The following is a 27,761-nucleotide window of genomic DNA, read 5'->3' as shown; positions in this document are numbered from 1 at the left end:
TTCAACAGAATAACAACAATCTGGGTCCTTCTCTGTATTTGACAGCTGGGCATCATCCCATAAACACAAGCTCCATACAGCTTCCCCTTTAATAGTTACAGGGGTAAAAATAAATAGATATATTAAAAAAATTACTTGACACTGCAAACTTGATGCAAGTCTGGGTATTTGTTAAGATTACTTAACTCACTAAGCAAGTTATAATTTCATATTTTTTTCTTTTTATAGATCTGAGAGGTAAATTACAGAAATACAGAAGCAATCTGATTGATCAGTCATAAACTACTTAGAGTTTATAGAGAGAAAGAGAAATGACAGCTTTAGCATGGAGAAGCCAGATTGTCACAGCTTACTAGGAAGAAGAAGAAAAGGATCATGAACTAGAAGTATTTTAAGAAACTGTTAAGCTGGCGTTTTAGAAGTACTGAAGAGGAAATATCTAAACAAAGGATTTGTGTGAGGGAGGAAAATAAGTAAGTAAGCAAATAGAGAAATGAAAGTGGCTTTGCCAGTTTGTGCTTCTTATCCCCAAAAATAAAACTCAAACCTGTATGTCAACCCACCTCTGCTTTATACACTTCTTCCTCTGCACCCCCTCTTTGCACCCCTGTTTTCAGCCAGAAAAGTCCACAAGTGCTATACCATGCTATTTACTTAAATAAGCAAGTGAGCCATAAAAGGAATTTCAAATTCTGCAGCACAAGCAGAAGTGAAAAACAGATGCTGAAGATGAACCGAAAATACAGGGCAACATCAGAAATATGGAAGTGCAACTGAAACTTTAGAAAGAAAGAAAAGGAAATCCCACTACAAACCACTGATCTAATTACTTAAATTGTACTTTAGAGGCCAAAGGAAGTTCTACAAGCAAACATACTCATGAATTGGCAAGTATTTTTAGCTGAAGAATAGTACAATGAACTTTTTATCATATTTGATAATAAGAGTTCCACAAACAAGACAGTAACTGTCCCATGATCACTTAGTAGTAAGGAAAGAAGCAGGATGAACTAAAACAATGGAAAAGACAAAAAGAATAATACTTCAGGTGGATGTCTTTGGTATGTGAGGAGACAAAAGCACATCTGTATGTTTATACACAGAGGCATGCAAGGAGAGAGCAAGTCTGCTGTGATGATACAGGACAAGCAGACAAAACCAACTATTTTGTGAAGAACATTTGCAAAGTTAAACAAATACCAAGCTCATCTCTTAATCCAGAAATAGTAATTTAAAAATAACCACTGACACCCATAATCTATTGTGTTTTCCAGTTTGAAGCATAAATCAAAATAAAATCAAATAAAATACTAATCAGAAATGAGGCATATTAGATACACAATGTATGCAGGCTTCAGAGGCTTAGCATTTCCTAAGCCTGGATGACAGCATATTTGTTTACTCACAGTATTATGGAAGAGTCATCTACTGAAGGTCAAAGCTAGGCAGATGTGCAAGGATTCAGAATGAATAACCAAGAACCCAGCATTTAATGTCATGTTTTCTGCCACAGCAAAGGGAATTATCTCGGCAGAGATCTTCTTTCACTTTTGTGCCAGGTAGGAAAAGAATCCCTTTTGCATTGTTTGCAGCTGACATCTGTGGTGGCCCACAGCAGTTGTTGTGAGAAGGTAGGAACAAACCATAAAGATCTATCACATAATTTGAACAATATGGAAAGAGGACAGTTAAGGAGGAGGGATTTAGATATGGGCTATATAAAAGACACATTTTTAGCCTGAATACCTTAAGCATGCTTAAATATACTATGTAGAGCAAGGTACTGTTGTGTTGCAATTACAAACATGTTAGGGTTTTGTATTCAGAAGTTTCTCTAACTGCTTAAAACCAAGTAACACACCTCAAGCTGCTGTTCTACTGAACTTGGGCAGAACTGACTGAAGCTTGTTGTGAAGAAATTATTAACATGCACGTAAGTGACCAGCCAAAGTCCAAGGATCATCACCAGGCAGCAGTTAATCAGCCCCTTCAATGATGAGCAAGTTGAGGAGTCACTAACTCCCTCCTGCTCCTGCACACAGATGTGCTTTTTCTGGCTTTCTACCTCATTGCTGTTTGAAAGGAAGGTGGAAGATAAGCCTGTTTGAAGTGACATGCCAGGGATTTCTGTAGGATTGGCCCTGAGCAGTTTACTCTGAAGCCTGAAGCAAACACAGCCAATCAAGCAACACGTCAATGTCCATCCTACTGTGGGGAAAAGGTGCACTCATAAATACAGAGCAAGCAGGGAACAGTGGAAGATGCTGACTGTCAAGGAGGCAGTCACTCAAAAAAACACATCACCAACGCATGCATGTGTGAAATTCTTTTTGATTCACTTTCTTGTGATGAGTGACGCTGGGGCTTATTATCAGTACGAAGAAAGCTGACGTGTCCTTACAAATACACAAATACACCCCACAGGTGTCATTTTCGACATTCTTTGCCGAGCAGTGCAAAGAAACCATTTTCTTTACCAGCACCATAACATAGGTAGCAGTCCTGAGTTGGACCAAGGAATTGCTGACATGTCTGGAGCCAGATAGTGGAGGCAAGAGTGACTTCAGGAAATCAAGCATCTCCTACAGCAAACACAGAGCAGCCTTCAAACCACAACTGCCCAGAGCAAAACCACTTGGGACAGGGTACAAAACAGTGAGTCTCTGGTAGCAGGCAATTCTCTTGTTTCTTGACATGAAGGACATGCTGATACCACATTTGTGAACAGGTTAAAATAAGAGTACAAAGTGGCTAGAAAACTTTCAGAGTAGCACATGTCCTACTGCTCTTAGTCTACCTAAAACAACACTAAAAGGACTTCAGGAAGAGTGATGAGCAACATACTAACTGACAAAACCACAGCCTGTTCTGAGATGAATAAATATATTTCTGTATGCATTCTTCTGTGTGCAACATATATCCACTTAAAATTCCTAATTTAAAATGTAGAACCAGAAAGACAAAAACTGTGCAGCAATTGTAATAGTTCTGTGGCAAAGACAGATTCAACATAACTTTTATGTGTTCTAGTCACCAAAAAGCAGCTATTTTACCTCTTGATATTAAGCAATGCCCAAGGTATCCCAGTGGGAGTGTTGAAAGCTGGTAGCAATTTCTCTCCAAGCTCCACTGCCTTTTTTCGGAAAACCTGAAAGTTAAGAAGAAACCAAGTATTGGAAAATGCATTGTTGCTCCAAGTAAATTACTTTAGCTAATACCATTATTGAGCATATGGTACAATCCATCTAAGCACAATGAAGCATCCCTGCTCCTTTAGAGTGACATCAAAGGGACGAAGCAGCACAGCCTGTTTCATTGCACCTGGTAAGGAGAGAACTCACACAGCAGGATCACACAGTGACTATGCCCAGATGACCTGCTCCTGGCATGACCACCGTCAAACCAGAGCCACCAGTACAGCCAGACCCGATACTGCAGAGCAGGTTACACACTCCTGGCTGCCCCTGCCAGGTGCCCTGTGCTCAGGGCAGGGGCCATGAGCCAAGGATGCTGCTGCATCCTGCCTGGCTGGCTGGCAGATCCTTGCCCCAAGCACCACGTCCTCCTGGAGCGTGGGGATGCAGGCGCAGGAAGGCCACCTTTGCTCTCTTTGAGGTTTATTAACAGGGGTTCAGCATGCTGTGGGAGCCTGGGCTGCATCGCCACGCACCTGCTGTACTGCCAATCTGCTGCACGGGCAGTCTGTGACAAAAACACCCCCACACAGCACCGAAAAAATAAACCCCCACACATTTTGCAGTGCTACAGTCTTTATGGACTCAGCTGGCTTATATCCAGAGAGTGTCAGTGCCACCATTAATCAAAAAATTGGAATATACCCCTGCGGACAACTGAGACTTAACTGATATGCAGCATCTAAAGAGTTTCAGCTTTCACTTCAAAAACATGAAGCAGAAAGACCCCAAATGCTTACCATACGCCCACAAGAATGACGGACAATTTAACAAGAGGAACTTTTATGTCCAGGTAAATAGTTAAAAAGCTGGAACAAAGAGGCTTTTGCTTTCCTTCAACTGCCAACTCAGCTCAGGTTACATTAACCTTACTGTTTGTGCACTGAGTGCTCTATTACGAGAGTTTTTAATTAGAAGCAATATTGTTCCAACTTAAATATAGAAACCTATTTAGTGATTTCAATATGTGGATGTTCAAGGCCTATTTGCTTGGAATTACACTGGGATCTTGTGCAACACTGAAAGGGATTATCCCAGGTGTAGTAGTCAAAATAGCAAAGTCACCTTCATTGTTCTCTCTTTCTAATAATGGTTCCTTTCAACGCATTTTTTCTCCTCAGACATATTTATGATGGACTTATATTTATTTATATTAGAAATCAGTTTGTACATCTGATGCATCTTGTGGTGCAGCCATGCCTATATGTTTATGTGAATATATAAAGACATTTGCTGGGCAAAACAAGGTAATGAAGAAATTTCTTTCCACAAAAATAAAATATAGTTTGTAAAATTACTACTTTCTAAAAGCCATATCGAAGGAAGGTTTTTATTATTGAAAAATATGTGAGCAGGAGTGAATATAAAACTCTGGAACAATCATGTTACCATAAAGAAGCTCCAGACTATCCCATCCCACGGTCTCTCCATATGATACAGATCTCAAGATTTCTGTGGCAACAGTCCAAGATTTAAAATTACAGTAAAAGATATTTTGAGGGAGGTTAAGTAATTTCAAGCCAAATTATGTCTGGAGTCAGAACACTTTCTTGAGTTGATTGCATCACAGTGCTGGGAGAAACTTGAAGCAAAGCAGCAGGGGAAACAATTTGCTTGGAAATCCCTTCATAATCCATGATATTTCTGACTTCCAAGTTTACCAATTATGTGGATTCTGATGAGAATTAGCTATGGATTTCTGATCTTTATCCAGCACATAATTCAGTCTTCCCAAGGGTTAAAGCCTTGGTGAACAACCAGAAACAGTTGGTGCAGCACATAACCACCTCTTAGCAGATTGTCTTGGGAGAAGCAAGGGACAGTAACCCACCCGGAGCGCATAAGCTCTCATTTCAAAGCCACCTTTTTCATCTTGGTCTGCTGAAGCCAAACATATCCTTTGCTCTTTTAGCACAAGAGAGGCCTCCCTCAGCCTTTCACAGCATATGGTGTGATCAACTCATCAGCTTCTCTGCCGTGAGACACTGAAGTACTGACAGGAGAGTGGCTACAATCATCCTCCTAAGCCATGGGAACACCAGGACCCAGAGTTTCTGTAGAAGCATCTGCTGCACAGCATAAACCCTTACCTTTAGCTATATGTAAAAGGGCTAGATAGATATCTTATGGAATGTTGTTAAAGGTGCCATATGTATTCATATGTATTCTTTTTAGATGTTTATGTAAGGACAAGAAGAGATCTCCACTTCAGAACACACACACACACACACGCACACAGGCACACTTAACCACAGCAGAGGCAGCAAGGCTCAGAACCTGTTGTACCTTGCAGGCTGTATTAATCCTTCATCATTAAAAAGATTACATGTAAGCTCAGAATGAGATCTTTTACAATAATTGCTTCTGGAAAAAAATGTGACACTTTAGCTTAATTTGATGTAGAGCAATAATGCTTTACTTTCAAATATTTCTACCAACTCTAACATATTTTTAAAATTCTACTGTATTTATTTCATAAATAAACAAACCAAATTCTTTCAAAATAAAAACTGTCTATGTTATGGAAATGTCACAAACAATGGCTATCAAAAAATAAACACATGAGATATAAAACAGTAAGGAAGTATTGTTCCACATATGGATGTAGAAGGAAAATGTAATTCAGTCCTGACAAAAATAGTGCCCTAAACACCAACATTAGAATATACAGTGAAGCCAGGCAGTCTAACTTCTTCATTGTCCAAAATGCACCTCTATTGATGCAGTAAATAATTTTCATAGTAGGCAATTAGGAAAAAAGAATTTAAAAAATATTTTTAAACCATTGTACAATTTCTAAACAAGTGCTGAGGTGAAGATGCACTTGTTTACATGAGAATTTCAACAGGTTATTACTAATACATGCTAGAGATTTTCCTTCCTCTTCCAAAGTTAAAAATAAAAATCAACTATGGATGTTGCCTAATGTTATCTCTAGGTCTAATTTAACATGGCTGAACAACTGACTGCTAATCACTATCTATGAAGGAGAACAGCAGAGACAAGAATGACAAGAATACAACATTGAAAGACTGAGCGCAATAAATTGTAGCCTCATGCAGTAAAATTATACTCCATCAGCAAGGGTAAAAGGGTGAAGATAAATCAAGGAACCACTTTATTTCTCAATTTGCAACTTTACCAGTTAAAAAAAAAAAAAGATAACAGAAAAAGCAGGTGCCGCAATTATTGCACATCATCCACAATGTTCACTGTATTTTTCTTTTGCAGAAACTTATAGTATTGGGCAAGAAATAATTATTGTGCTGGGTAAGATTTTTTTGGGGGGCAATGAACGTAAATAACAATAGGAACTTCTACTTATTATCTCTACTTCTAACATGAATTTCAGCTTTTGGCAAGCCCTGATCCTTCCCCGCTATCACCCAGTAAAGTGATTGTTTGGTAAGCACAAATTATGACAGCCATTACTGAGAAGCACAAAGCAAAGGCAGAAATGACAGAGCACAAAAATGAGAGACATTATATATAATAAAGGAAAATATCTACTGCAAAAATTTCCTATCCCAGTGGTTATCCTTAGAGCTTCAAGGACCTTTCCTGGCTTTTCCTCATGAATGCTCATCCAGCAGTAATGAAAGATTACTTGAAGTACTCCAACTGGATCAGACCTGGCAGTAGCTGTCACCATCCCATACCTGCACCCACCCTTCAACCCACGCTTAGTTAAATATTTATCTACAAATCTAAAAGTCTACAAACCACTCCCAAGGCCTCCATCACTTTCTCCAATGCTTTATGATACCTAGACAGCATATTTTTTAAAGAAGGGGGACTGTGGAGTTATTTTACCTGGCATATTGGCAGTCCTTTTACCAGGTGGTGCATAGAGTAAGCCACACTCTGTGTCATCAATCCTGTCTTTTAAACTGAGGATTCACAGCAAAGTACCATGACTACCTTTAAAGAGCAATAAAGCCACTAAAAATTGGACTGATATTTAACTCAGCTAAACACCATACTACAACAAAGAAAATTATTTTACGTGAAGCACTGTGGTTCAGCAAAGAAAATGATAACTTAAACCAGTCAGAAACACATTATCAGTATGTAAATATATAAAGTTGGGCAGGATATGGAATGTTTTCTCAAGCATTTTTGCTAGTAGTCAGGATGTGAGATAATTCTCTTTTTAAACTCTAAGGCGTTACTAACATTTTTTAAAAGTATAATACTGATTCTCACTGTGTGACGGTCCCGTGTAAGATGGACTCCTCCCTGAAAGTAGAGATTCCTTCACGCACTGCAGTCCTACTCAAAATTACCACTAAAGCAAATTAGGTACTTACTATAATCATACAATAGATTATATAGAAGACGGAGTTACTACACTTTCTATTTTAATCTCTGTTTATATTAGTAGGCTGTGAGTTGTTAAAATAAGCTCAGGGCTAATGAAGCAGCCCTTTCATTGTCCTTTGAGTTACCAGTCTTGAGTGCCTTACAAACACAAAAGTCATGTCAAACCACCAGCCATTACTCCAAGCCAGCAATTCTTTGAACAACATTTGAGTAAGCACTGGTACGTAAACAAGAAAACCACCTCACTGCTGCACACACCCGTCTTTCCTATTGCTGCCTGTTCATTCCATAGGCAACACACATACCAAGCCAGGGAACAAGACATTATTTTCTCTCTCATCAGATAGCCTTAAATATTTCTTAAATACATGTAAGTATTTTTGGTCTTCAAAAGAGAGAACAAGCGAACGAACGAAGAGGTCATACATCCAGAACTGCGATGCTCATGTTAGAGCACCCAATGCCACAATCAATCAAATCTTGCAGACTCTTCTGTCCATTAACAAATCTTATTAGGGAAAAGAGTGTTCCCACAGAGAAACAAGGATCTGCCTGCAAGGATGCAACCGCAAGGCAAAGACCAGACTTGTCATCTGGTGAGCACTGGCTTTCATTATAGTGCAAGAATGTTATCTCCTCTGGATAAACAAAAATGTTTCCTCTGGCTGGAATTACAAATCCCTTTGAAAATGTCAGATTACCTCATTGTAGTTTTAATTGCTATCGCTAATCAGGAAAAAAAGAAAGCACAGGAAACAAAAATCTTAGAATTGTGTATGAGGGAGGTCTAATTTTAAAAAAAGCATAACATGGTACAGCATCATAAATTAAAGAACAGCCAGAATTCTGTCTTAAGAAGTCCTCCATATGAAGGAAACCAGAAGTTAAAATTTAACACCAAAGGAAGCAATACTATATTTTAATCTTTTTTTCAATTAACAAAGACATTTTCTCAACATTTCTAATTCTATCAAATTAAGCATTTCTCATTTTTGTTTTTATATTTACGGATAAAAACTGACAAGTCACTAAGTAAGATTTATTGCTTTCTTTCCTGTACCTGACTGCCTTTCCCAGTAGGGTAAGGAATGAATATTTCAGTGCAAAAGCAGAAAATGAGAGCAGAAAAATGAACAGGGACAGGCCACTTTCCTGCTCTTCAGACCACTGAATAGAAATCCTCTCAGCTAACAAATGTTGATTTGGGTCCAAAGTGATCTGCTAATAAAAAAGAACTCTCTCAGAACAACTTCCAATACCTTCTATACTGAAAGACAATCCAGGATTTTTGCTATATTTACATTTGTTTTATTTTTACAATGAAAACTAAAAATGCTACAAAAATTGTGGCACTCCACCTGACGTAACAAAATACTTGAAATAGAGTAAGCTGAATTCTGCCACTATCTGCAATACCAAGTGATACCACACCAAAGTGCCATATTATTTGAAACCATCTCCTATAACACATTTTCAGTGTTTATGACACCTGGATAAATTGCCCAGATGCTGGCATTAATTCATCAGCAAGTAGTGCTTTTACAGTTACTGTCATCTTGACACTAGCAGGTGGCTGTGAGTTTCATTTTATTCAGTCCTCACTCCCAGCTGAGTTCAAGTCAGTTATGAATATTCTGTGCTAAAAGGTGAGGAGACAATTAATAACATTTCTGGAAACAAGCACTGTAATGAGTCACATCAGTCTGATCATCAGTGCCAAGAAAAGAAGCCAAATGGCCTTCAGTGAGGACCTTCACAGCTGTAGAAGTATTTTTGTACATCTAGAGCCAGAAGTGTCAAGAGTGTGTTTTGAGCATTTTCCCCAGGAAACAGACTGTGTTCAAGACCAACTCCCTAGCTCTGGGCCAGCCCTGGTCCTGCTGGACTTGAGCATGTGAAATGCTACACCAACACAAGCCCTTCTCAAGCACAGGACTGCACCCAATCTCAAGTCTTCCTACCAGGATACAGAAGAGGGGGACAGTGCGTTCAAAACAAGTGGCTCCACTTGAGACTACACCTGTAGCAGTCAAAGATCAGTCAGAGCTGATCAACCCAATGGCACACACCGACAGCAGTCAGCATCACACGCTTCACCATTCTGAGTTTTGGGAAGGTTTTCCAGTTTGTAAGTGTAACGTCAAACCCAAAGCACCTTTGCCCATCTATACAACTTTGCTCAAAGCTGATAAGCCTCCCCTCAGTCCCCAAGACCAGAGGGTTGCGGATGGCTGAGTGGCATAGACCTGGCTCTTGTGGGATTGCACCAAGCTGGAGCCCTGGAGCTTGGCTGGATGTGAGAAGTTTCACTACAGAGGCAATGGGGAGCTTCTGCACTTCACACCCTAAGGCTACCCCCATTTCCTGTACAGGCTAAGCCAAGTCCACCCTCAGGCACATCCTTACACTCAAACAATTTGGGGAATGATTTCTGAGGTTTCCCTCTCATTAAAATTCTCAGAGTAGCACTAGTTTTCATACAGATCCCTCCTTCACACATATGAACAGCATCACAGCTGAATAAAGCAGGACAAACTCTCATTTAAAAATAAAGACAATAAGCAACCATTCCCACAATCCTTCCCAGCATCTGCCATCATACAGTGCTGGGCTGGAAAGTGTTAAAAGACAAATGGTTTTCAGAGGAGACAGCCTGGAAAATACGGATCCTGTGGTAAAGCAGGGCTTCCTATCCCAATCTAAGGCTGAAAGAACCATGGGGTAGTATTTATAATGAGACCTTCGGTACAGGAATCTAAAGCTTCTATTTGACACATCTGTGGCAGCATCAGAGCAGGCATCAGAGCACCTAAACCTTGTGAAAGCTCTTGGAAACCAAGAAAATATGGCAATTCAGGAAGGTGTACATAAATTTCCAGCATTCAAAAACAGTGATTGTAGACTTATGCAAATGACTTACTGGAGGGATTCAGGCAGCTTGTGGTATCTGTGAGCAACAGCTCACCTGCAAACTGCTAGAACAGTATGTGTCTTTTTCACAGCTTCAGGAAGTAACAAACATGAGTAGGCTTTTAGATTTGTACTGCCCTTTCCAGAATACTCCAGTATGCTGGTCACCAGCTTGCAGAAGAAAGTTCACTTTAAAAAAAACTTGCTTCTTGCATAAATTAGCTTAGATTAAAAAAAAAAAGAAGTTAATAAAACCCCTTCTTTTATTCAATCAGATTTTTTTTGTTATGGTTTCACTGATGGCAAGAAAATTAATTTTCTTTTCTAGCTGACTACTGTACCAAAGAAGTCATATAGTAGCATGAAGAGTATCCCCTCTGCAGAAAAGAGTGTAGAGAACTTAATCGAATGGAAATAACTGGATTAGTGAAAGATTTCCAGATTTCATTCAAATGCACACAGCAAAAAAGCACAAACCCCCTCAAGTTATCAGCAGTAGCTAAAGTATGTAATTACTTCAGTTATTTTTTAACTAAAGAATCTCTAAATAGATATACTGTTTTGAAATTCTTGTTTTAGGAAGGCCAGTAATAAATGGTACAAACTGTCAGAAAGTGCAAGGCATAAACCAAAGAAGTATTTATGTAAAGTAACTTTTCCATATCTGACTTGCACTTTAAAACTTTAAAATGAAGGAAGGAATTGCTGGATAACTGCAGAATTAAAAAAAATCATAAAGGAAGACTTCCTTCCTGTTATATCTGGTTATTTCCTTTTGTGCTATTCATGTGTATTTAGGATTGCTTACACAGACAAATTCCAAAAACTGTTTAAGATGAAGAACTTTTAGACCACAGGAGAAAAAGCAACTGCTTGTTTATCTACTAATGTCAAAAAAAGCATAAGTTTTTTTAAAGCCTATGTATACTTGAACAATTAGAAGCTTAGCTACAACCCCCTAGTACTGGAAAGCTTATGAACCAACCATTTAATAATATCTCTGCTGCAATAATTCAAGAAAAGGTTGTGAAGAATGCAGTAAACAAACAGCAATGATTGCCTGTAATAACAAAAGGAATTCGTTACTTACAAAAGCCTTTGAGAATTCCTCACCCCCAAACTCAGGGCAGCTTTAATTTTTCAAGAGGTGCAATAAGCAGCATGCACAAAGAGTAACGACTTGTATTTACTGCACATGTACAGATTAACTGAGCATGGGCAACTGGTTCCCGAGGCCCAAAATACAGGTAACAAGTCTCACACCTGCAAAAACTGTGCTCAAATCTTAAGACTCTGAAATACCATACCACCCCAAATACATAAATTATGAAACAGCTCAGTGTCAGCAAATCAGTGTCAAAGATTTGGGATGCCAGCATTGTGTCCTATCAGAAATAGAAAGCCTGGAACTTCAGGGCTCCAGTCAAAGAAAGCATTTGTTTCAAGCAAGGACAGATGGCAAGCTAGCATGTATTAAAAGTATCAGCAGCTACGATGGAGGACTGATCCCACACCTAAGAGCTAGTGGAAGTTTTAAATCTCTGTTTTTACACAATATCCATGTAACAGGAACAGGATTTTAACCTGCTCTTTATGAAATAACACTATGGTATGTCCTGCTTTGAACAACAGGCAGCACTGTAAGAGACACCATACACCTGTACAACTAAAGTATGGACAGACACTAGCACTAAAAAACTCTTCCCCAAGGCCCCTCTGTCCTCAGCAAAATAAGCCCTCTCCAACCTGTGGAAGTCCAATATTCATATGTTTGGATGCTGGTGAGAGGCACTGTCAGCCCTAGGAGCAACTTGTAGACTAACACCAAGCAAGGATGTCAAGAGTACAGAATATGCCATGTATTTAGTAGTCAGGTCTTCTACAGTTCAGGAAGATGATACATGTATTTGAAAGTATATTGGATGTAAGTGAATGCGACTGAAATTAAAAATATGGCATATACAATGGAAACTCAATATATTGTGAAGTGATACAGAAAACATCTGGATGTCATCTTAAGAGGTTGGTGTTTTTCCTGATTAAGGAAACAGCTGCCTTAGTAAAATTACTCATATCCAGCAGTAACGAAGAGTATCTTTTAGCTCAATTCTTCTGTTAAGCCACAAGCATCTGCTTCCTAATTTTCTTTTTATTTAATCTTGTGTACCCAGCCCAGGTGCTGCAACAACACATTTAAATAGCTGCCTCATTTTATATCTTGCAAGCTATCATGACTAAACAAAGAATAGCACTTTGCATTTGAAATTTGCCTTTCAAGCAGGTGACCATTGAGAGGTGATTTGCAACACCATCTGTGTGAAAGCGGGGAGTGGGGTGGAGGAGCCTAATAAACTGCACGGGGAATCAATAATTACATCCTCAATGTAAGCATAAAGTGCTTTCAGAAGATTCATTCCTAGGCTTGTAAATTTGACTGTATACTTTAATTCCAATACCATTAAATGATTTAGAGTGATGCCTTCACTCTAAACTACACTCCTAGACCATGGTGGCAGGTGCAGAAAAGGCTAAAATCACTCTGTGTACATAAAGGGAATTCAATTTTTTTTAATGGTAACGCAGCAGCAAATGGGGAACTGTTTGTTTCAGCCAATGTTATGTGGCACTTGTAAGTTTCTTTCAGGCATTAATGGCAAGAGTTTTAAATGATAGTTATCAAATATACAAGTATAACAATGTCAACAGGATACCAAGGGTGCCTACTTTAATTGTTCTTCCATTAATTTTTTTCCTAACTTCATTTACTCACTTTAATATTTTACTCCAACACCAGAAGAACAGCTTAATTAAATTACTCTCCTCAGTTTGAATCAAAAAGGTCCATAGACAAAAGGGCCCAAGACTCAGGATCTCCCATATTCTGCCATCTCCCTTGAACGAACCAGTAGCAAACCTGACCAACTCACTGAGCAAATGGAAAAAAGTAACTACTCCTTCTTTTTGCTCTGCTTCCCCTCAAAAAGATGGTCTTCCTCAATCACTACGTAGTCTTAATCTGACATCTTCAAATCAACTATTTTAGGTCATTTACTTGTATCATTCAGAGGTTGGTCCTCAAATGGTTAAACTTTACACTGACAGTGTCCTCAGACCAGGTAGCACAGTGTAGCAGTTCTCCAGCCAGCTCAGAGTTTGTTCTTTCTGGAGTCACTCCCATTACTCTACAGCAATTGTGCTGGGACTGCAGTGGTAGTGCAGTAGCAGAAAGGGAAAAAAGCTTCCCTTTCCCCTGTTGTTTTCATGCAAAGTGCTCCAGATAACCAAGGGCTGCATTTTTATGAAGCTGTGAGTCAAAGTTCACAGAAGCATGGTTGAGGTTGGAAGAGACCTGTGTGGAGGGAGCTCTGAAGGTCATCTGGTCCAACTGTCCTGCTCAAGCAGGGCCACCCAGTGCTCACTGCCCAGGAATAGGAACATGTAGAGATTGCTTTCGAGTATCTCCAAGGACAAGGACTCCACAATCCCTCTGGGCAATCACTGCAAATCACTGCAGTGCCCAGTCATCCTCAAAGTAAAAACGTGTTTCCTGATGCTCAAAGGGAACTTCTTGTGTTTCAGTTTCTGCTCAAAGTTCTATATAAATGTCATATGTGTATTTTGGCACAGCATTAGGACATGGACAGGGCAGTGTCATAGTACAGGCCTAAGTGACTATTGTCCAAGCTGTATCTTAGTAGATACTGCAACAAGGTATTTACCAAGAGTCTTGTCTTGTTATTAGTGGCTTGATTTAGAATGAAGCAAGTAGTAGCAAACTTGTAATAATAGCAAGAATAATAAGAACAACTAATAACTAGTGAACGATATGTAATGCAGGTTATGAAAATATTAGCAAAAGGAAGAAAATATGATGAGAATCCAAACTGACAAGTTGGAATACTGAAGCTTTAAAAACAAGCCATGATTTTAGGCACAGAATTACAGAGTTCCAGGCTTTACACAGTCTTCATTAAACACAAAAAGCCTAAGGAGTTAATTTGCATTACTCTAATGTCCTTTGCCAGAGACCCTATGCTTTTCTTCATGCACAGGCAATTCCACATTCCACTGCCCATTAGTTTGATGTGTTCACGGATACAAAGAGAATAAATTAAAGACTACTATTTTAGAGTGTCTCTTATACTATTTACACATATATAAAATATAATGAGTATTCACTGCAAGTTAGTGCTGTATATTTAAGGCTGTTCCATGTTTAAACAGTAAAGTTCTTTTTTTAATCCTTATATGAGGATTGAAGTCAACACAGGAATTTCCAGATTTTGTGATCCCAGATACTGCAAACAACTAAAATGACCACAAGCACAAAGACAGTGCCAACAGTCACTCTGTTATATCCACAGCATGGATCGCTTATGATCAAGCCATTGGATCATAAAACTCTTTCACGGAGCTTTCTCTACCACCAGCAGCTACAAACTACTTCTGTCTCACTTGTATAGATACACGGGAAAGAAATCAACTGTTTTAGCTGTTTCAGCCCTCAGGTTTCAGTGGATTCTCAGATTACAAGTAAATTTGTTTTGGTAAATTCCATTAAAAACAATGGGATCGAGAACGTGCCATTTAGGTAAGTGCAGCTTGGATTCCCAACCATGTGAACAGCTGAGCCTAACCCCATGGTGAGTTTGGTAACACCAGCAGTTGCATTGACGCATTCTTAAGTTATTTTTCAAGGGGAGGAATAGGTTAAAATTTAGCATACTCTGCAGGTTCCTTTCCCCACAACACCTCTGACACACCATCTAGATGCCTTTTTATATAAGTAATGTAACAAGAAAAATTTTCCTCTATACAGCAGGACAAAAAGATGATGGTTTCTTAACTCAGTGCTTTCCTTCTTATTGCTGAGATTTCTCTGACAGACAATAGTCATGGAATTGTCTGATGAATGGACAGAATCAAAATGGGCCTGAATAAAGTGCTTGTATATTTTCCTTAAATTGAATATAAGACATGTGAACTCTTGTAGTTCTTTTTAAGCAAGCCATACAGGAGGCTTCAAGAGAGAAGAACCATGATTTAAGAAGCTACTTTTATGTTGTAAGTTAAATCATCAGGTAGACTAATTCAATTCCTTTCTGTTTACTGTAAGACTATTTCTCTTACTGGACAAGCCATAAAATTCAAGTGACTAAAATATAAGGAAGCAAGCAGACATTTCCAATTCTTAAAGACTCAGAAACAAGTCCTCTGACTGAGCAGCAGAGCTGCCAGCATGTCAAGTTTATGAGCAATTCAGTTGCTTCTCTGAATTTCCTGCAGTTAAAACTTTTTTACAACTAAACCTCAAAACCATTCCTGTAATTAAACAACCATAAGTTGTACTCTCTAAAGATTAACCCTATTTTCGAATGCTGCACATATTTGAAGGAAATAATGGTTGGAAGTATTCATAAAGACTTCAAGTACACATATTAGCATGTGTACATTGCTTTCCATGCCCCCACTTGAAGCAAGAGAAATAAAAAAAGCTTAACAACCATGTAAACTCTCCATTTTTAACAAAACTCATTACATGGCTGTAGTGTTTTATTTTATTCTTTAACTGAACACCTCACATAGCCAATTCTAGAGAGAAGGCCTTTCAGGCTTCACTAAATTATTTCTATATTCAACAGCATGTAAGCTAAAACATTAGAGTACCTTAACTGTAATTTCGAGTTAGATAGAAGAAAAGTCTTCAAAGTATGATTTAGAAAAAGGGCATCTTAGTCACCAGCTCCACTCATTAATTCTATTACCAACTGTCACAGTCTATCAAGAAAAAAAAAGGCTGATTAAGTTCTTCTCGTTATCTCAGTAAATCTTTACTTTTGACCTTGGGTCAGTTAATAACTATATTAACTCAAGACAGAACCTTCAAGCAAATCAGAAGAGCTGATGGCATTTAACATTGAAGTAATTCTGCTCAGGCGTGCTGAGAACCACCACTGTAGTTTTCTGCAGCAGTGTGGCAATGATGGCCCAAAGCATTACAGCAGTTGTAAATCTTGCCTGGAATCAGGAAGATTATTTATTCTTCCCTCTAGAATATAAATGGAAATAAAAGCAACTCTGGAAAGAAAAGGCTGAGCACAGACTGAACCATGTTTGTAAGAGATACCCTGCAAGCAGCAAATGCTGATGAGAAGGTTTCAGTTATTCACTAGTTTTGCATGATAAAAGGAAAAAGACTGAAATTGTCTGTATACTATGAATAGTGTTTTTAAGAACAAGTTGGGGAAAATAGCATCCTTTAAGAAACAGCATTGTAAGCTGCTGACTTTGTTCTGCAGCTGTTAGTTTTAAGAAAACAACAAAAAAGAGTTTTTAAAGGAAAATGGAAGGGAGTGAAGTTCACAGAATATCCTTTTCACATGATGATCCTTAGGATCTACTGGACTGCAAAATTATCTAGTCATGCATGCAAAAATTAAGGACAACTTGACCCCCAAGGGACAACACAACTTTAAAGCAGTAACAGGACTGAAAGAGCTTCCAAAAACAACTAGTATGGTTATTTTGCTTAGCCTGCAAAAGCAGATGATTGCCTAAAGAGGAAAGAAAAGAAACAAACCAGACACATCTAGTTCTTCAGACGAACTAGTTACAGAGTCTTCCTGGTAGTTCAATGCATTTGAAACATCAGAAACAATGGAACTGGCCCTTTATACCAGAAAGACAGCTCGCTGTTAATTGAAGGTTGACTCTGCTCCAGTAACACTGCTGCTGGAGTGATCTTCCTAGTTTACTTTAGAGTTATGTCAGTTTACACAAGGTTTGGATGTTAAAACAAGCTTTTGAGCCTTCATGTAGCTGAATGACAAGAATCCCCCTCATACTGTACTGTTTTAATTAGCTACTATTTGAAGGAGTTCATCAGGGTTGGGTGGGTTAATGTAAGCAATTAAAGGTGTTGAGTAAAGAATATCAGAGCTAAACACATCAAATAAAATCCTAGTTCTTCAGAATATTTTACCACTTCCTGACCTCTCTCTCTTGTATCTTATGCTTTACTAGGAAATTAAGCAGTCAGATGGCTGACCAGCTAACACCTATGGGAATACCAAAGCTTGTATACCTGTTGACAAAAGACTTGCAGTGTAAACAGTGAGTTAAGAAACTGAATCTGCTGTTTAACTACATCCTAAATCACTTTTTCTTGAGGAAACCAAGCAAGATTTGTATGAGACACTGGCACTACATACCACTCCTCTTTTTCAGCTTTCAAATCTTCATGTTCATCCTCTTCTCAGTTTTTCACTTAAAAAAAGTTTGCAGTTTGCTCAGTTCTGTGCACTTGGCACCTGGGCAAAATGAGCTCTTACATTTACTGACTGGAGGAAAACAAAGATTTGTCTTTCAAATGCTTCATGACATCTCTGTTTAGGGGCAAACACCCGCCAAAACCACAAATTCCCATTGGCATGTGTCATGCTGGAAGTGGCACAGGATTTTTCATGTGAACATCTTTTCCAAATTCCTTCTCAATCATTTGCACACAGGGTGCAAATACAGTCTGCGTATCACAGAGGCAAGCTTTTGGCACAGATGATACAGGAACTGGACTCATTTATCAACCACAACATTTATCAACATTATTAAACTGTTGCATTTTTACAAACAAATGGCAAACGAAGCATGTGGATTCCTGCAGTTTTTGAAAGACGTGGGAGAAAGCTCCCTACTTATCTTACTAATCTTTCAGATTTCTGTTGCCTGAAAATAACAAACAATTGATCCTGCAAAAAAAAAACTCCACTGGCCAATTGGCACTCACCATAAATTGATCCCAAGAGTTGGTTCTAACTTAAAGCCAATGAACCTTGTTTGTATCTGTTTCATGTTTGATCTGCTGAGCAAGATGTGTTGCAAGTGCAAAGGAGACTTTTAAAAGAATGTCTGTTTCTTCTGCAGCAAGGATGCCATTATCTCTACCTATTGCTGGAGACATAAAGAGCATGCAAGAGCAGCAGTGATGTCTTTTCTGCTTCTGATTTCAGGCATTCAGTTTTCTCAATGATTTTCAGTTAGCTTGAAGCAGCAGAACTGGCAGGTGGCACAAAGTGGTGTTTTCTAATGAATTTCTAATCTGATCCTTCAAAGAGCAAATTGGATAAGAAACTTCCCAAATTTCATCATACATTTCTGTTCAGTCAAATTGTATTTAAAATACTAAGAATTAATTAAAGCCTACATATTTTTTACTAGAAGTAATTTAAATTTTTGAAAAGAGATACGAAAGCAGAAATACTCTTTGCTAAAGTCAGCTTTGGGAATCTGATGGAATACCTTCATAGCTGCCAACAGAATCAAAAACATGGTAATCTTCTACTGGATGTTTATGCTTTTATCTTCTCTAAGCTAATAAGAGGAGTATGTTATCACCTACTTAACTCCCAACTTAATGAAAAATAACCTCAGACTCAGTCTATGGAGACAAAGCACAGAAAGAAATCTCACATACAATAGTGTATTGGTTTGGCACGGCCTGGTTTTTAGTAGCAGGGAGGGCCACAGAGGTTGCTTCTGTGAGGAGGTGCTGGAAGCTTCCCACCATGTCCAGCAGAGCCAATGGCTGATGGCTCTGAAGATGGACATGCTGCTGGCCAAAACTGGGCCAGTGAGAGAGCTTGGTAATGCCTCTGTGATGACATATTAATAAGAAAATCAAAACAAAGTCACAAGATTTTGGATTTTAGCCAGAGAAGAGGAGGAGGTGAGAACACGTGAGGGAAAACAACAAGGCGACACCAAGGGCAGTGGAGAAGGAGGGGGAGGAGGTGCTCCAGGCGCCGGAGCCGAGGTTCCTCTGCAGGCCGTGGTGCAGACCATGGTGCAGCAGGTTGTCCCCCTGCAGCCCATGGGGATCCACGGGGGATGCAGAGATCCACCCACAGCCCATGGAGGAGGTGCCCATGCCGGAGAGGGTGGATACTTGGAGGAGGCTGTGATCCAGTGGGAGAGCTGCTGGAGAGAGGGGGCCCTTGCTCCCAGGCGGGAGCAGCCTGTCCTTGGAGGGCTGCACCCCTTGGAAAGAGAGAGCCACGGTGCAGCAGTTTGGGAGGGCTGTGTGCCCATAGGAGGGACTCACGCTGCAGCAGGGGCGGTGGGGCTGCGGCTCGTGAGAGTGGAGCCACACCAGGGAAGTTCACAGAGAACTGCCTCTCTTGGGAGGGACCCCACGGCCTCACAGGGGAAGGACTCCGCTCCTCGAGCAGCAGAAGGAAATCTTGGTGATGAACTGACCAAACCCATATGCCCTGTCTACCTGTGCTGTCAGTGGGAAAGAGGGAGGGGCTGGAGGGGGAAGGTGTTCTAAGGGATTATTTTACTTCTCATTATCCTCCTCTGATTCTGTTAGTAATAAATTCACTTCACAACTTAAGTTGAGCCTGTTCCACCCTTGAAGTCTTTCTCCCGGTCCTTATCTCACTCTTGAAGCGTTCATTAATTTTTTTTTTTCCTTTTCGCTCCTCTGCCCAGCTGTGGCAGGGGAGGGTGAGCGAGAGGCTCTCGTGGGTGCCTGTTGCTGAGCCAGTGTCAAACCATGACAACTAGTTATACATTGTGAAATATTTAGATTAAGAAATGAAGAGTTACACCACACCCAGAGTAAAACAATATTTTCATATGTACTTTTCTGGGGAAAAAATCAGTACAATGATTCAATAACATCTATTACTTATCACCTAATTGAAATTTTATAAGACATTCACAGTGAGAATATACTTCCCAAATATTTTACACAGCCCAGAATTTAAGCAGGATAAATTAATGCTGATCTATTCCCACTTTCAGCACCAATTGAGATATTTTTATGTTGCTTTCATTTGCAGAAAGAAATAAAATTCTTGGCTGTAATATTATACATAAGGATTGTTATTGAGATATGAATAGTATATTTGCAACAATCTAAATGCTGCTTGCAAATGGCTCCACAGAACCCTGTACCTAACCATATGTTGTACATTTTCTATTTGCTCTGCAGAGCAACTCCACCACCTCTTCAGGCAGCATGTTTTTACCCTCCTTTTACTCATTATTACTGCAATTGCATTTTGTGCTGCAAAGGGACAGAAGACTGAGATAAAGAAAAGAGAGAAATGTCTTGGAAACAACTCCTTTGCAGGTGCCTGGCGATTCTGGACAGACTGTTAATAGCATGTAATCTCTTCTGTACAGTATATTAACCCAGATGCAAAGAATTCTTGTTAAAGTCTATCTAGAGTTGCTGCTGCTCACAAGGAAAGCACTCATACTACTATTTCTGATAGATATTCTCCCTCCAACTGTTCTGTAGAACCAGAATGAAGTGAAACTGCAGGAGTTAGTTGAAACCCAAATCCTCAGAAGAAACAAACAGCTCCCTCTCAGCTGCTTGAATTCTACTTAATAACATAGCTCATGAGCTCATGTCAAATATACCAGCTGTTACAATCACAATCTGGTATTTCTTAGGTCTCATTATCATCCATTCTCTTTTCTAGCAATTGACCATCAGCCTACAGTAGTGTGGAGGTGAGCAGGGATTTTAGCTAAAATTCATGTGATGAGCAGTGAACTTTTTGGTTATTTCCAACGTCAACATATGAATGCAAAAGCATGTCAAATAAGTTTACCATGGACCAAAGCAAATTTTTTTGTTGCTTGGAGAAAACTCCCCAAACAAACTCTTTTCAGTTACACAGAAGGGAAACCACTTTAAATGGTTATGTACAGGTTGGAGTTCTAAACTGATGTTTCTCAGACCAAAATTAGGGCTCTGACTCCTGGTTTCATAGTAGGCTTAGTTATGGCAGCTACAGCAGGCTGTCACCAAAGCTTCTCAGTCCCCTTCTGCGGATATTCACACTGATGACAGACAAACAAAAGCAAAACATACCCACTGCTGGACTCCAGCAGACAGCAATTCACTGAAATAAGGCAAATTGCCACTATTCCCACTTTACATTAGCAGAGTAACCTGAGGGCCCTTATTCTGAGGCACAAAAGCTGTTGGTGATGGCAGCTGATTGTGTGCCTGGTGGTGGCGTCTGATTGCGGTACAGGGCAGAGCCTCCATCAGGCTTCAGGTACTTAAGACCTGGGAAGCAGTTCCCTGTCAATGTACACGTGGTATCAGTAACTCCACAGCAGAGAGGGAAGAGAAGGAAAATCGAGAAGCAACATCTTAATTAAGTGCAAGACTGGAAATCCACATCTCTGTTACTGTTCTTCCAATTTTCCTCAGAATTAAGTGTGGGGCCGGCTTGAGCAGCACAGTTGCACAGAGCAGCTGAGCAAGTAGCACTGGGAGAAAGGGGACAGAAGTATTAGGAATGAGAAAACTTTTGGAGTGAAGGGAACCTTTTTGAGAGAGATGGGTTTCATCAACAGTGACAATGTAATTGCACTGCAGGAACTTAAGAGACAGAAATAGAAGACTGAAGGGCAGTCTGCTTGCAACAGCAGAACAGTCTACATAAAAGAAAATCTTAGGAGTCAAGGTTATCTCCAGAATGTGAATCCGTAGGGATTCTGCAGTACATTTTGATGCAGCTAGCACAGAAAGTGAACAGCATTAGATTTATTAAAGGTGGTGAAGAGACTGAAATAGTAATGGAGATTACAGACTGTGATAGGGGGAAACAGAGGAGATTTTAAATCCTTCTCTGTCCCTGAGTAGGCTGTTAAGTGCTACATTAGAGCTGATATAAACCTTGCTTTTATACACTGTAATGACAGCTTTCTGCAGAAACTCAGACTCTACAGGAGAAAGAATAGCTCTTAACTTAGTTTGACATACTACTGTCTAACAGGGGCCACATGCCCCAATTCAACACGCTGTTTTAAACAAAGGTTCACATAGCTAACGTTTAAGTTTGGAAAGAGAATCAAGATGACCAACTGAAATGCACTTAGAAAGAAACAGCCAGATGGTTAAATTGCTTGGAGATGATTTGGAGAATAAAAGGTGAGGTTCAGAGTCCAAAATTCTCAAATCAAAAGGCTCAGATGACTTCTTTCTTTTGGTATGGCTGTAAAGAAAGTAATTAAAAGTAAAAATATATTGAGTCCAAGCAAAGAATACAGAAACTGATAATGATTGACAAGTTAAATGAAAACTCTTAAGTAATTTTTGAAGAACAAGTTTAAAGTTTAAAAAAAAAAAAAAAAAAGAGAAACATGAGGCCTGGTAGAAAGCCAGGAAAAACAGTAAGATGTCTGTTTAAAAGAGCATAGTGCATGAACCAAAGCCATTGCCAAAAATATAAACTTGCCCCTGCGTTTGGTCTTGAAGAGCCTAGGCACATTCCCATGCAGGAACACTCTTCAAAGAACAAGCCTAATGGACTGTTGCAATATTGAGGCTGGACTAGATGATCTCTTGAGGTCACTTGCAAGCTGAATGGCTCCAGGACTCAGTGAAATACCAAGTTAAAAAATCATAAATCTATAAAAATGAAAGAGAGCATAAAGATCATTTCAGAGCTGTACAGGAACTAAAACATGACACCACTGAAATACTGATGTATGGCTTCAAAGTGGCAGCGGATGGTTGGTAGGTGGGAAACAGGACCCAAATCTGAAAACAGGGCTGCAGAAAACCACAGGCAATTGAAGTCTTCTAGTTTGTAGCACACAGGGAATTCTACTGCCAGTCTGTGAAGATGATTAAGGAGGAGTTAAGTGGAATTCACAGAGAAGTGATCAAGCTGATACAGTATGCCTGGAGTTTCAAACAGCATTAGAAATCAAGCTTCCAAGACATAAAAGGAAAAGTCCTCTTGTTAACTAGTGTCAAGTTAAGTGAGAGGAAGCAGGAGATAAAACAAGCGGTCAATTCTCATGCTGGTGAGCTAAGATCCCCAAGGCACATACACTGGAACTTAATCACGATTTGCAGAAAAGGCCAATACCTTTGTATAGGTGACAAACTTCATTCTCCTACTATTCAAGACTGCTAAATAAGGGATTTTTTTTTTTTTTTTATAGTCATGGAATTTAAATATTCTCTCTGAAGGGGCACCTCTACAAGAGGGAGAGACAGAAAGAATAGCTACAGCTAAATTCTGCAGAATGTCTCAGCACTATATGAAGTCAGCAATTTTCTATGGTCAGCCTGGCAAAGGCAGTTCTAGATCAATAGCATCTGCATCATTATTTTATGCCTGCTTCTCATTAGTAAGACGCCACTACAATCACTGAGGGATGGTGGTTTTACACTGAGCAGTGATTAGGTCTGTCTGAAGTCAGACAGGAAGCCAAGATCATCAAGTAAGGTTGAACAGTGGCACTGTAACTCTGACTCTAAATGCAGATGAAAACTAATTATGTCATAACTTTTTTCCCTTTATTAAAAATATTTCTAATTAACATCTGGTGGAGAGTAACAGATTAAACTCTAAATCCAACACTTACCATCATGAAAAACAGTTTGGGTTTTTGGTTTTGGAGTTTTTGGAGTTCATTTGTTTGGTTGGTTTGGTTTTGTTATTCCTTCACCCTGATCAAAATAAATTAGTGTTCCTTCAAACAGGTTATACTACCACAGTAAAAAAAGTCCAAGTCTATTTTATTCCTGCTTCATGCCATGGAGAAGAACGGCAATATGAGCATATTATGCAGGAAGAACAGCTGCTGCATCCAAAATATTTTAACTCTGGGGAAAAAAAATAGTTACTTATCCCATTCAAAAACCAGAAAAACTTCAAAGGAATCTGGGAACTTACCAGCTGAATCTGAAACTCATGTGCTCCTTATTCACTTCAGAGTATTTTGGATTTACTTTTTTGCTACTCATGCAAACAGCAAATTAAAAACTCCTTCTATTTCTGCCTATGCAATGTATTCCCTGGCTGTGGAACCAACCTTCAAGTAATACAGTCCCCTTATTACTTAGCTTTAGCAGTGCCTTTAACAACCAGTTATGAGTAAAGCAGAAGACCTAGAGAACATGCAAACCTGACTGGACTAAGAGCAGGGCCATACACTTACCATGAATTTCAGCACCAGTATCACAGCTATTCCCAGCAGTAAAAATTACAGTGCTCAGAATTAATCTTTGTAATCTCCATGAATTCCAAGAAAGATCTTAGTTGCTGTTAGAGGATTCAGTGTTGTCCTCCTCCAAAAGTTAACAAGTTATTTCCTTATATGACTACATTTGGAAGTGTAAATATCTGGGTCTGCAGAATAGAGGATCTTGTTGCATGCAATACTCCTGACCCTTGGTATACCAGAATTTAACATCAAACTAGTAAGTACAGCAAAGCAGCTGTAAAACAAATTTCTCCCTTACATTTTATTTTTCATTTCAAAACAAAAAAATTACTTAGATGAGGAATCTTCTAAGACATGTCTAGTACTTAATCAAGGTTTAATTTGAACAAAATGATCAAGAAAGTTTGAAAAAAAAAACCAAGCCTGTCCCAGTCCTATGAGATAATTCTATCATATTAATCTCCTAGAGATACTTTAATACAAACAAAAAAAAATTCAATACTAGCACTGCTTTCAAGAAGGCAGGCTTATTTTTAATAATCATTTACAGCCACTTGACTTATGGAAAAAATACCAAGGAATGGTATTCACATGCAATATTATTATTAGGGACTTAAAAATCCAAAAGAAACAAAAAACAACCAACAACAAAAAAAAAAGAGCAGCACTTAAGCAGTTACTCCTCTTAAAATCAAGTTTTCTGGTATTTGTAGCAGTTTTACAAATGAAATTGATATTTGACTGAAAATTTCTGGCTTGGGTTTAGACAGTTACCAAAATGAAAAAAAAAAAAAAAAAAAGCATATGACATTTCTAGCACTTTCAGGTATTTCACATTAATTCTAATAAGGTAGAAACTGCAGGAATTTTAATAGAAAGCTTCTCATAGCTTTCTTTGCAAGTGAGCAGCACATATAGTTATCAAGAGGTAAGGTATTCAATTTTTTTCATTTTTAGAATGATTCACATTGGTGACTTTATCTAAATGAACTATTATGTGAGCAGGATGTTTTAGGAACTACTCAGTATGACAGCATATTCTTTAATCGTGATTAGTTAGACTTACAAATGATTATGGAACACACAATGTGTTGCAGCTTTGGATCATTACCCATGGAAATGTAATTCAGAAGTACAAACAATAATTATTTCCATCACTCCTTCTACTGAAACATAGCCTTCTTTAATTAGACTATTGATAGGTGAGCACAGCAAATATAAGATTTTTTAATAGTTAACCTGATAAAGAATTAATCAAGCTTTTAAATAAGGAAGTTTAATCCTCCAAGCAGTGTGCATAAAGATTGTGTCACCTTTTTAGTAATACCCACTAATGTAATGGACTAACAGATTATTAAAGATATATTTTCTACAGTGGCAGCCAGCCTCTGGGGCCCTCAGCCCTTTCCACACCTCTCAGCAGCAGCAGGGAAATACAGACCCTCATAACACAGGAAAACCTCATCCTGCTGCATCCCACTGTTTCCATAGCCAGAGGTTGGCTATTGCCTCAGCATATTGGATTTGGGAGACAAATCATGAAGTTTTCCTAAATCTGATTAAGGCAGAGCATGCTGAATTGCACTCCCTAAGCCACCGGGGCTATTGTTTAGGGACATCATTCTTGGAGAGCAGATGTCTAACAGAGAGTGTGAGAAGCAGTGGCAAGCATAGATGATGTCCTTCCCGGCCTGCAAGAGCTTGGCACCCTCCTTAATAATACACCTCTTCTCTGTGTGTAAGTGTCCATTTTACTTTCATTACTGAATCCGTCAATTTTAGAACGGGCACTAGCATCCATTATCACCAATATTCCACTGCAAAGAGTTCCACTTAATTATCTGTTGTGTGGAACACTTTCTTTTGCTTCAGATGTCTCCTCATTTCATTTGTGCAAGAGTTTTACTGGAACACGAGTGGTGCTTTCAATCTAGCTGAAGAGATAGTGGTAAAACTGCCTCTCTGAGGATGAAGGAATGGTTGAGAAGCAATGACTCGGTGTTATTTAGGTGAAACTATACACACTGATTGAAAGTGAGACTGCACATTAACAGACACAGGACATAAACCATCAACATACATATGAAATCACCAGCACTGATGACAAATGGTTCAGGCATTTGTTGGCAGACAAACTGCCACTTGATGTAAAGGCCCATGAGCATTCATCTACCAGCTCGCTGTCTGCCAAGAAATATCCTCTGCTTCTGTCAGAACTGGTTAATTAAAGTGTACCAAGAGGTTATGCTGAAAAACTCCACACCTGTTCGCCAAGTAGATCTCCAGTGAAAAGAGATGAAATAAAAGTAAACCAACATTTAGCAAAGACCAAGAAGCCAGGTCCCAAGCACCTCTCTGTTTTTTTCATTACTGTTGTCCAATAGCATTTTCCTCCCCCAAAATTACAAGACAATTAAAATACTAAAACCTCTGTATTTTAAGACATTAATGTCTCTTCAATACCATCTACACTTAGCACAGGACCATGGGAAATAAGCAGGTAAATCTAGTTAAGACATAAAAGTGTCAGAGGAACATTGTCTCCTTACAACTGCTTTGTCAGGTACATGACCCAATAGCACCTGCTAAGACAGCTTTAACATAATGAAAAATTTTAACAAAAACCATAATGCACAGCCATAGAATTTAAGTAATTTAAACTGACAGGTTCAAAACAGAGCTCTACCTAGTATTTGGGAAATTTATTTATGAAAAAAATTAATTTCCTTAGTTTGTGGAGTTTCCACCAGTAATTGCTTTGGATTTAAGGAATGATAAATTCAATTTACGGTTGAAGAGTATAAACTTGTGTAATCCTGCAATAAAATACTACTATAATCTAGAAACAGAAACAAGAATTAAAACTAGTAAGATTAAAGACTTTTCAAGTACCAAGCTAAAACTTTAAAATATCACAATGTGTGTAACTAAAAATGGTACCTGTGACTCTTTTGGCCTTCTCCAAAAATATTACAGAAGTAATTGCATTTAGACAAAGATCTAAGACAAGACTGCATCTTTGTTCTCTACAGAAAGCATGACAGGTAATAGAGATTAATGAGTTATTAATGCTTTAAAGACATTCACAAGTATAGGTTAACAGTTGTCTTTTCATTCTTAACATGTCTTTTCCATGTGAGTTGAAGGTTCAGGTAGACAAACAGAAGCAAGAGTTTAAACGAGTTCAAGGATATACTTGAAACACATTTGGGAAGCAGGAAGCTGATGCACCAAATCTACCACTACCATACAGGAGGAACTCTATAATTGTATAATAACTTTAGCATGAAGCCCAGTAACATGTACTGGGTGTGGTTCCAACTCAGGTAAAAAACCAAAATATCA

The 27,761-nt window shown here is 38.9% G+C and overlaps 1 protein-coding gene across 1 annotated transcript in view; it reads right to left on the bottom strand.

Moving 5' to 3' along the window:
- MAN1A1 (mannosidase alpha class 1A member 1) overlaps positions 1–27,761 on the bottom strand; it is a gene marked incomplete at its 5' end in the record, with an annotated part of 138,017 nt that overhangs the window by 53,809 nt on the left and 56,447 nt on the right. Inside the window, one exon of the mRNA XM_082302616.1 lies at positions 3,054–3,148. Within this exon, the coding sequence (XP_082158742.1) occupies positions 3,054–3,148 (95 nt within the window). The remainder of the gene's footprint in view (positions 1–3,053; positions 3,149–27,761) is intronic.

This window comes from Coloeus monedula (genome assembly GCF_965178545.1).
Source record: "Coloeus monedula genome assembly, chromosome: 2".
Lineage (NCBI taxonomy): Eukaryota > Metazoa > Chordata > Aves > Passeriformes > Corvidae > Coloeus > Coloeus monedula.
Note: the sequence above shows the minus strand (reverse complement) of the source record. Positions and strands in the feature narration are given on the sequence as shown.